Source organism: Nanorana parkeri, unplaced genomic scaffold (assembly GCF_000935625.1).
Source record: "Nanorana parkeri isolate BGI_ZX_2015 unplaced genomic scaffold, ASM93562v1 scaffold1345, whole genome shotgun sequence".
NCBI lineage: Eukaryota > Metazoa > Chordata > Amphibia > Anura > Dicroglossidae > Nanorana > Nanorana parkeri.
Window position 1 is genome coordinate 66,545 of NW_017307613.1, and position 11,831 is coordinate 78,375.

At 46.7% G+C, this 11,831-nt stretch overlaps 1 protein-coding gene across 1 annotated transcript; it reads right to left on the bottom strand.

Annotated features, from left to right (window-relative positions):
* Positions 1–436: 436 nt before the first annotated feature.
* Positions 437–3,730, bottom strand: KCNRG (potassium channel regulator). The gene is made up of 2 exons (XM_018569508.1): positions 3,150–3,730; positions 437–689 (listed from the first exon to the last, which is right to left on the bottom strand). Exons 1-2 carry the CDS (start codon positions 3,728–3,730, stop codon positions 437–439), a joined length of 834 nt encoding a protein of 277 aa, XP_018425010.1.
* Positions 3,731–11,831: the final 8,101 nt, after the last annotated feature.

The window sequence follows — 11,831 nt, forward strand, 5'->3', positions numbered from 1 at the left end:
ATGAAGAAGCTTACAAGCAGGCACACTGAAGGGCAGGGTTGCTCAGATGCCAACATCTACCAGTAGTATTTATACAGTGTGGAGGATCCCAAGCAAACATGAGAAGAAAATACCAACTCTATGGAGATAATGTCTGTGGTACAGATTGAAACCAGGACCTTAAAGATGCAAAGTGATGGTAGTAACCATTCCACCACCTGAATGGTCCGATCCCCAACTAAAATCTGACAGTGCAGTGTAATGCATGGTGAGGACTGGGGCTGCTCATGGTTAGCCAGGGGGTTACAAAGATTTCTTTCAAAAATTGGACATGTTCACTGTTGCTCACCATCCAACTTGTTTTGAAGGCTGCAGCATATTTGACATACAAGTGTATTCCTACTGATGATTATGTAATGGTCAGTACATGTAAGGTCTTCTGATGAGATGTACGGGATCATTTCTTTTTGTTTGGTTTGCTCTGTTTCACTTGGCTATTGACATTCTTTTCCTGTTTGTAGTTCTCGGAGATGGTAAGGATTTCAGGTCTCTTCTTCCTCTGGAATGTGTAACACTCTACTTTCTCCTCTGCTGATACGGCTCTTGTGCTCACCAGGCTAAAGCCATCACGTAGCAAGATGTCCAGCAAAAGTCCCAGCACGTTGGTACCATTCAATAGCTTTCTTTGGTCAGGCTTTATGGACACATACCTACAGCGATGAGTTACAAAAAGACAATTTATGACTTGAAAATATGCAGGGTTCACCGATTTCCTTACAGCACATAACAATACAAAACACAGTAGAGCCCTCCTAAGAGAGAATGTATCTCATGGGTGGACAAATGAATAGAGAAATTGGGAGTCAGTCTATCCAATGCAGTAGCCAGCAGGATTTTTTTTTTTAGGCGCCAGCTCCATTGCCAACCTCAATTATAGGCGCCAGCTGTCATTTGTAAGGAGCATTGGCTACCTAGCTCCTAGGGTTTGTCCAGCCCTGAGGTATCTGCATGTCTCACTTTTCATCACAGATTCAAAGAAAGGATTTATTTCTCATTTTAGGATAGTGGGAGCATTGCAATTGATTTCTTCCCTGTAGACCAACTGCACATCCAGATTGCTTCGTGTAAAGTACAAATACAGCCTAATATTTTAGAGTCTAAACTGCAGAGGGGAGGATCCTCTGTACAGAGTGCTACTCCCCACTGAGAAACTCATGCATGAACAGAAGTGATGTAAATCACTTCCTGTTCATTAATAACGGGACACATAGTACTATGTGTCCCCAGTTATTTACAAACACCTGGAGTGATCAGCTGATCGCTCCAGTGTTTGCCCTGCATAGAGGATTGGTACCGATCCTCTGCTGCTCGGCCATGCACTCACTCTGCAACTTCTCTGGATTCCCCGCTGCTCTTCCGGGCGGAGGCAGCGGGAGATCCGAGGAGAAGTGAAGGAAACACTTCAGCCACCGGGGGGGGGCGGAGCCGCTGTAACAGCAGCATGTGCAGTGAGGAGAGAGCCGCTGGCTGTCGGATCCTGCCGAGCGGCTCTCCCTCTCACCGCTCGGCGTGCTGCTGTGTTAGCGGCTCTGTCCTCCGCCGACTGCAGCTTCACTTTAACTTTTCCATGGATCCCTGCTGCATACAGATGGGGAGAGCAGCGGGGATCCAGATAAGACAGGACATCGCGATTGACCTGGTGTAGTTCATGGAATCCATGGTTTCTGTGGAGCAGAACCTTGTTTAACCTCTGTGACAGGAATACGCTTGTGTCAGAATGTTGGTGAACCTTGCAGAAGAGAATTATGAATGTGCAACTGTGTGTTCCTAGTTCTTAGATCCATTGTCGACCAGAAAAAATAGTCCTATAGTTATTGTCATGTTACTGGATGCACACCGATGCTGCTTATCTAGGTCAGGGTGTCTAAACTTCCAAACAATCTGGTCACAAAAGAAGGCTCTGTGTTTTGCATGGATTGGAGGGTTGGAGATGTTCATGCATGATGTAAAGATTTATTTACCCCTCCCCCCCCATTTTCTCTGCCATATGAAAGTCTGCAGGAGCATGAATGCATCTTGGTCCAGTAGAGGAGACGCCGCATGCAGGTAGCCCTATACCAGGGTTATAGCTATCTACCGGAGCTGTCTTACCTGCCGTTTTGCTCCTTTGAGAAGGCGTGGTCACTGCTGTCCTGGACTGCCCCATAGAAATTAGGCGGTTCTGGTGACATTCCAATGGCAAGCTGCGCTTGGTTTTAATATCAGGATTTGCAGTGATGTGGAAACTTGTATTTAGCTCTGAGAAGCTATTTTTCATGATTGTAAAGGATATCTAAACCCAAGAACTGAAATGTGATATATTGCAGCGTACCAGTCCTTAGATGTGGTATTTGCATTATTTTTCTATTTACATGCTCAACATTTTCAGCAAGTACAGAAAATACCTTGTTGACCTTGCCAGATATGCAATGTCCTTGTCACTTCCTGTGAGATTAATTGCAAGCAGAAACAATGTCATCTTCCTTCTTCAACCCCCCCCCCCCCCCCCCCCCCCCTGTAATGGAAATGTGGGGAGACTGACCTACTCCACCCCTTTTGTAGTGGAAATTAGGGGAAGTCGACATGTTTGAAGTCCAACTTGAGTGACCACCATGGTTCCCTCCATAGACACAGTGGAGTGAGTGGAGTCACCCATGCATAGGAAGTTTTGTTTTTCCAGGGATTTTCTGCAATCTTAAAGGGAAGCACACTGAACCTTATCTTTAGTGTGTAAACTACTACTCGTCCAATCAACCCACCATGTAATGGAGATGAACTAACACAGACATGTTTGACGTTTAGCCTTGGTGACAACCACAGCTGCCCCAACAGAGTGGAGGAAAAAATCTGGCATGAAGGGACAGGAAATGTGATATTACCAGGTGAATATAAAAGGAAAAAAAGCCAGAACTGAGGAACTCTTGCAGCCACCTCATCTAAAGACTGGTAAGCTGCAATACATGACATTTTTCTTTTGTTTTCATGTGTTCATGACCTAAATTTTGGCTTGCAACTTGTCATGGAACACTTTTACAAGTAGCTATACCTTTTTTTTTTTTTGGTGTGTGAATTAGATATTGTAATTCAGGGCAGAACAACAATTCATTTAATTAACAAATTGGTAAATTTACCTGGCTCCAAACTGATCTCCTGTTGTGTGGTCTGTCCCACACTGGAAGACAAGGTCATGATGTGAGGGTCTTTGTAGCGGCACAGGAGCCAGAGGTTTCTGGTTAGAAAATGGGAAGTTCCATCCTTGACCTCCAAGAGACTGTTCGACATACATTACAATGCGGTCCGCAAGAGCTTCAACCGTACTGCTGCATGAGCAGAAGATGCGAAAGAAAGCGTGCGTCTCTTGCAGGAGGAACCTCACTTCCAAGATCTCCTGCCTGGGCCGGTAAAAATTCTCCTGGCCCAGCTGCTCAGCCAGAGCCTGAAGCTGGTAGAACTCTGCTTCCCTCTGAAGTCTTTCGTATTCCGAGAAATCAGATGGCAAAGTCAGCTGAGAAGTTCTGAGGTAGTCCAAGATGTAGCTAAATAAGGAGCCGTCCCGGTCTACAAAATACTGACCGTTCACTAGCCTGAAATCCCGGTCACCGCCATCCAGCATGTGCGCCAGTCTGGAGTCTGGAAACCTCTGCAGCGTTGAAGCAAAAGTGGTGAACTTTGTACCACCAACATTTAGGGTTACCACGTCTGAATTGCTCATCTCTCACCAACTCTCCAGCCCTCTGGAAGCTGACAAGACTGTACTAAACAGGAGAAGGGAAAAGACCTTCACTTGGCAACAATAACCCAAACACAATTGTAGATATGCTGATGTATTTCAGTGTGTGTGGCTATGGTTGCTTGGGAACACCCATGACTCTTCCATTCTGAATAGATTGTTGTTGACTGACCTACTGATAACTTAGGCAAGACTACAAAAGTGTGATTATTCAATGAGTGTTTACTGAAGATGATCATAGTCATTGCATTCAGAATTTCTTACTTAAAACTTACAGACTTAAAATGTATTTCCACTTCTGCAGCCAAATTGGGGGAAAAACCTATTTTATATACTGTATGTTACATGTTCCTATTCACAGAGGATAACTTTACAAAAAATTATTAAATGCATTTTTTCTGAAAACTCAAACTGGTGTTTTTTTCTATTTACTATAATTTAAAGGATGGGGCTAAAGCTATTGGGGAGATGTTTACCAAAATACTGTACTGTGCTGGCAGATCTCATTATCGATGTGAACACTATGTCCTAACAAAGAGTAAAAAAAAAAATCTAAAACCGCTTTTCTCCACTCCCCCCCCCCAGTCGTGGCGTCCTTTTAAGAGTATGCAAAAGCTTGAGGCATCCCAGTCTAAAAACATTATGAGGGGAAATGTATCAACCAATCAGCGGCTTTGTTCAGTTAAGATTTGAAAATTTAAAGGTAGAAGCTGATTGGTTGCCATGCACATCTGCTCCAGTTTTGATAAATTTCCCTCTGTGTTGTCCATCCGAAATCCATACCGGGCCCTTATCCGAGATCGTGGGTCTGGTATGGATTTTAGGGGCGGGGAAACCCCATTTCACATTAGGGCCCACGTTTCACGTCAGAAGCCCCTCGCTTTCACGTCAGAGGCCCCTCTCTTTCACGTCAGAAGCCCCTGTTTCATGTCAGGCCCCTCGCTTTGACGTCAGAGGCATTAAGATGTGTGGAAATTTTGAGGCACCCCTGGTTAAGAGGCTGATCTAGAAGCATTGCATATTAATAAAAGAAAGTGTAATCTGTCCCATTTTGTCTTGGGGACCGACTCAATCACAAAACTGTTCCGCATAACTTGCAGTCTGGGCCAAGGCCACTGAAGAAAAACACTCAAAGGTAGGAAATAGTTTTTCTATAAATTATTTTTAAGTATGCTGTGTGAAATAGAAACACCTAACAGACATGTAGTTGGAACTAGAAATCAAAAGATATGCCCCGCTATACCTTTCACAAGATGCACTGCTACTAAAATGTGTTTTAACCCTTCTGTTGCCAGAAATGTTTTTGCATTATTTTTTTTGCTTCTGTTTAAATTCACATTTTGGGCCTGAAAATTGCCTAAAGCCCCTCAAAAAGATATATGTTCTGAAAGCAGAGGCCCCGGATCATAAATTGGTGGCAGCTTTGTTTATGTCACACAATATTAGCAGTTTATTAAACCCAAAGTTTCAGTAAAAAAAAAAAAAAAAAGCATTGAAATGAAATGCACACAAACACAATAACATCCCCATTGTTTGGTACAATATAAAAAGGTTGCCTTGAGTGAAATGATACCAAAATTATCACGGGTGCTTGCAACAAAATTGCAAGCCCCCTTGAAACTGAAAAACGGTAACTCTTTAAAGTGGAAGTAAAGTTAAAAAACAAAAACCCTAGGGGTAGGATTTGTTTTTCTTTCGGTATATTGGAAGCCAGAGGCGGCTCTAGAGTTTGCGAGGCCTTAGGCGAAACCTAAACATGAGGCCCCGCTCAGGCCTGTGGGGTCTCACCAGGGTTCTGTGGGGTTTAACCAGGCTGGTGAGATCCCTCGGAGCCCTGGTGAGAACCCACAGAGCCCTGGTTAAACCAGGGCTCTGTAGGTCTCACCAGCCTGATTATACCCCTCAGAGCCCTGGTGAGACCCCCACAGAGCCCTGGTTAAACCAGGGCTCTGTAGGTCTCACCAGCCTGATTATACCCCTCAGAGCCCTGGTGAGACCCCCACAGAGCCCTGGTTAAACCAGGGCTCTGTAGGTCTCACCAGCCTGATTATACCCCTCAGAGCCCTGGTTAAACCAGGGCTCTGTGGGGTCTCACCAGGGTTCTGTGGGGTTTAACCAGGGCTGGCGAGACCCTACAGAGCCCAGGGGAGACCCCAAAGTGCCCAGTAGAGACCCCACAGAGCTCTGGTTAGACCAGGGCTCTGTGGGGTCTCACCAGGGTTCTGTGGGGTTTAACCAGGAATAGTGAAAACCCACAGAGCCCTACTTTAACCAGGGCCCTGTGGGGTTTAACCAGGCTGGTGGGACAACCAGAGAGCCTTTGTGAGACCCCTCAGAGCCCTGTTGAGACCCCACAGATCCTTGGTTAAACCAGGGCTCTATATGGTCTCCCCGGGGTTTGCTGGGTCTCGCCAAGGCTCTGTGGGGTTTAACCAGGGCTGGCGAGACCCTACAGAGCCCAGGGGAGACCCCAAAGTGCCCAGTAGAGACCCCACAGAGCTCTGGTTAGACCAGGGCTCTGTGGGGTCTCACCAGCACCAGGGCTCCGAAGGGTCTAACCAGGGCTCTATGGGGTCCCACCATGGCTATGTGCGGAGGTGATGGGTCTCACCAGCACCAGGGCTCCGTAGGGTCTCCCCAGGGCTCCCACCATGGCTTTGTCGGGTCTTGCCAGCCTGATTAGACCCCTCAGAGCCCTGGTACCAGGGCTCTGTGGGGTCTCACCAGGGCTCCGAGGTGGTCTCACCAGGGTAGCAGGGCTCTGTGGGGTCTCACCAGGCTTCTGTGGGATCTAACCAGCCTTGTGAGACCCCACAGAGCCCTGGTCTCACCAGGGCGATGTGGGGTCTCACAAGCACCAGGGCTCCATAGGGTCTCACCAGGGCTGCATGGGGTCTCACAATGGCTTTGTGGGGGTCTCACCAAGGCTCTCTGGGGAATTACCAGGGTTCTGAGGGGGTCTCACCAGGGTAGCAGGGCTCTGTGGGGTCTTACCAGGGCTCTGTGGGGTCTAACCAGCCTTGTTAGACCCCACAGACAGCTGGTGAGCCCCCACAGAGCCCTGGTTAAACCGGGGCTACCTAGGGTCTCCACAGGACTCTCCAGGGTCACAGGGCTCTCACCATTGTTGTAGCCTGTGAAGGCTGCCTCTCCCCAGGACTGTGCAGGGAGCGTCTCGTGGGCGGGAGCGTCTCACGGGCGGGAGCGTGCAGGACGAGCCGTTGCTGACTACGTCTCCGTCCATCTGCCCCTGACGATCCACCCTCCCAACCAGATTTAACTCCGCCCTCCCAGCCAGATTCAACTCCGCCCTCCCAGCCAGATTGGGATCCTCGCACGGTGGATGGGAGGGGTGAGATGGCTTCCCAGTGGCTGGTGGGCGGAGCTCCAGAGGACCACTGGCCGAATGGACGGACCGAGGAAACGGATAAGCTCTCAGCCCTGTCAATGTCAAACGTTTGACAGGGCTAAGAGCTCATGACGTTACCTGGCTGTGAGGTAATGTGACGGCAGGGCAAATTAGGCGGCCGCGAGGCCTAAGGCGACCGCCTAATTTGCCTAATTAAAGAGCCTCCTCTGTCGGAAGCAATGGCATAGTGTGGGTGGTCAGTGCCCAGGGCAAGGCATGTATTGCGCCCCCACCCCTAGTCCGTTGTGACGGCCCCGGTAGTCAGGAAGATTTGTCAGTCTACCTGCAATCATTGATGAAGCTCCACCAAACCCTTGCTGAGACCCAACCTGACTATTACACAACACTGGAGCTTTTGACCAAGCCAAGGAAAATTGTAGATCAAGGAGGAGACCAAAAGGTCTCAACTAGAAACTATGTAACAATATTCATGAACAGGATAAGTATCAAATTTGAAATATATACATACACACAATATTATATGTATTGGGGTAGTTTGGGGAATATAGAACAATGGTGAGCGCTAAGTGACCACTCCTGAAGCTGACTTTAAAATAAAAAGACAGTCTTTATTCACTAAAAGGCCAACAATCGATGTACTTCACATATTATTTTTCTTCAGCATAATGAAACATAACAGTTTCTTTTGACTTTCATCAAAACATCAAGTTTTGGTCTCACCGACATCTGGCTGTCCCATACACTCCCAGTGTTATAGTCTCAGGACGTTACCATATTTCTCCGTATATGCAGTCCTCAGTATCGCTCAGCAGCTTTCCTCAGCTCCAAGCGTTTCAGTACTCAACCCTTTGTGGGTAACTTTCTCTCAGTCTCTCCAACAGGTCCCTTGGATGTCGTTGACCCTCTCGACCTCTCCTAGCCTTCTGCGGCTGTTGCACATGTGCTCGCGCACGCAGCAGAGTCTGCCTGTGGCTGTGTGCCTCCTGCACACCCACAACTCCATTGAGCTCTGGTCCAAACTCCTAATAAGGCTGTTCTCAGCCACCTGATCAACTTATATCAACTTATAACTTATACTGGTTATTGGCAACACCTGGCACCAGAACTAGAGATTCCATCCTGCTGCATTCTAGAAAAGCTGGAAAAAACTGAAAAGCCAGTTTCTTCCCTGCAAAAGTATTCACATCCTGGAACCTTTCAGCCACTGTGACTGAGAGTTCTGGGTGACTGTGTTGCCAAATTACCTTGTGGCATCGCCTCCACCTCCACCTATATAATGAGCACTTAACCTTAGCAGCGCACACCAAAGGTACTTTTTTTTTTTTTATGATGAGCTTTAATAAACCTTGTCCATTGCTCTGCTCTCTTGTAACAAACACAACCACAGTTGTTACTGAAAGCCCTTTTATTGTGTTCCTGCTAGTAAACTGTTGTGTAGAGTTCCAGGCCTTGTTCCTGCAATCTATGCTGTGAATATGATGGGGTGCTAGATAATCCTGTAGCCTGTCTATATAGGAGTCATAAGAGAGGAGAGGCTGTGAATAACCATTTACTATTCACCCCAGTCCCAAGTCTCTTATCAGCCTGGAAGTATTTGGCACATACACTGCACAGGAATGGTGTGAGCTGCATTCAGTGGATTAGGAAATGCTGGCGTAGGAGCTACAGTTCAGGTCACAAGATATTATTTACATGTCAAACGCTGTCTCAAGGAAGCTCATGTCCGGCTAACAAGAAACCGGGGTCAGGGAAAATGGGAAAGAATAATACATAGATAAACATATGCAAGTATCATTTTACATAAATATCTTTTACACACTCCCATTTATTTTGCAGACTGTCCTCTTCCAGAAAGTCTCTATTGTACATTGTAGTAACAGAAAAATCGGAATATAATGGTGGCCCTGGGGTAAAATGCTCTGAGCGGCCCTTTTATGTTAATATACAGTAATGTGTGTTTCTGTGTTTATATACATGTTCATTGTAATACAAAATGAGGGAGAAACATTTTAGGAAAAAGATCTTCCATAGTGTTAATGTGTTACAGAGGACCCCGGCCCCTCAATAACCTGCCAGCACTAATGAAATGTACGTATGAAAATAAGTAAACTCGCTTATATTTACATACCTCTTGATTGTCCTCAATCCCCCTGGTCAGTCCACCCACCCCCCGTGAAACCAGTGCCACAATTGTTTTAAAAATACATCGATGGCTGGCTGCTGCTTCTTCATGTGCTGACCCACTGATAACGTGCATGCCTTGCACAAGATTTGCTGGCAAAAGTGTTTTGGGGGAGGTCTACTTTAAAAAGCCACAAAACTGCATGCCGCATGTGTTTTTATACGGCTTCCATTCATTTCACTACTTAACACAAAAAAATACAGCATGCCCTATGTTTTAAAAACTTTTAGGCCCCATTCACACTGAGCGATTTATCGAGCGATTTTTGCAGCGATATCGCTCATATTTCCACACGATATCGCTCTACGTAGCTTCTCCAATCCATTTCAATGGAGCTGTTCACATCTCGCCGCTCAATATCGCTTGTAGCTCGTCGCTGTAGCTTTTCGCTCCTACATGACCCTTTTTTTGAGCGATTTTGCTCCTGATTGCATACAGTCCAATAGGAAAAAGTTGCGCGACAAGTCGCTCAATATCGCTCATAGAAAATCGCGCGATTTTCATGTCGCTCAGTGTGAATGGGGCCTTAATGTGCACCATAATAGATGTGATCAGCCACATAGGAAAAAAATTGAATTTCTTCTTTCTGCAAGAACAGGGACAGACATGAACAGGCCCGAAATCGAAAACCTGTGCAAGAAATGTGGAAGATTACATTCTCTGATTTCCTGTTTACATACTACTCTAACAACCTCTGAAGGAACCTTGAGGATCCTCCAGAGATTCTTAGGGGTTGTTTGAGAAAAGAGCGATGGCAGTTTGATCTCCTGCCTACTCTGACCACCAATGTAAGAGGTCACTTCTACACGGCCCACCAATGAAAGAGGTCACTTCTACATCAACCGACAATGGAAGGGGTCACTTCTACATGGCCCACCAATATAAGGGGTCACTTCTACATCAACCGACAATGGAAGGGGGTCACTTCTACATCAACCAACAATGGAAGGGGTCACTTCTACATGGCCCACCAATATAAGGGGTCACTTCTACATCAACCGACAATGGAAGGGGGTCACTTCTACATCAACCAACAATGGAAGGGGTCACTTCTACATGGCCCACCAATATAAGGGGTCACTTCTACATCAACCGACAATGGAAGGGGGTCACTTCTACATCAACCAACAATGGAAGGGGTCACTTCTACATGGCCCACCAATATAAGGGGTCACTTCTACATCAACCGACAATGGAAGGGGGTCACTTCTACATCAACCAACAATGGAAGGGGTCACTTCTACATGGCCCACCAATATAAGGGGTCACTTCTACATCAACCGACAATGGAAGGGGGTCACTTCTACATCAACCAACAATGGAAGGGGTCACTTCTACATGGCCCACCAATATAAGGGGTCACTTCTACATCAACCGACAATGGAAGGGGGTCACTTCTACATCAACCAACAATGGAAGGGGTCACTTCTACATGGCCCACCAATATAAGGGGTCACTTCTACATCAACCGACAATGGAAGGGGGTCACTTCTACATCAACCAACAATGGAAGGGGTCACTTCTACATGGCCCACCAATATAAGGGGTCACTTCTACATCAACCGACAATGGAAGGGGGTCACTTCTACATCAACCAACAATGGAAGGGGTCACTTCTACATGGCCCACCAATATAAGGGGTCACTTCTACATCAACCGACAATGGAAGGGGGTCACTTCTACATCAACCAACAATGGAAGGGGTCACTTCTACATGGCCCACCAATATAAGGGGTCACTTCTACATCAACCGACAATGGAAGGGGGTCACTTCTACATCAACCAACAATGGAAGGGGTCACTTCTACATGGCCCACCAATATAAGGGGTCACTTCTACATCAACCGACAATGGAAGGGGGTCACTTCTACATCAACCAACAATGGAAGGGGTCACTTCTACATGGCCCACCAATATAAGGGGTCACTTCTACATCAACCGACAATGGAAGGGGGTCACTTCTACATCAACCAACAATGGAAGGGGTCACTTCTACATGGCCCACCAATATAAGGGGTCACTTCTACATCAACCGACAATGGAAGGGGGTCACTTCTACATCAACCAACAATGGAAGGGGTCACTTCTACATGGCCCACCAATATAAGGGGTCACTTCTACATCAACCGACAATGGAAGGGGGTCACTTCTACATCAACCAACAATGGAAGGGGTCACTTCTACATGGCCCACCAATATAAGGGGTCACTTCTACATCAACCGACAATGGAAGGGGGTCACTTCTACATCAACCAACAATGGAAGGGGTCACTTCTACATGGCCCACCAATATAAGGGGTCACTTCTACATCAACCGACAATGGAAGGGGGTCACTTCTACATCAACCAACAATGGAAGGGGTCACTTCTACATGGCCCACCAATATAAGGGGTCACTTCTACATCAACCGACAATGGAAGGGGGTCACTTCTACATCAACCAACAATGGAAGGGGTCACTTCTACATGGCCCACCAATATAAGGGGTCACTTCTACATCAACCGACAATGGAAGGGGGTCACTTCTACAT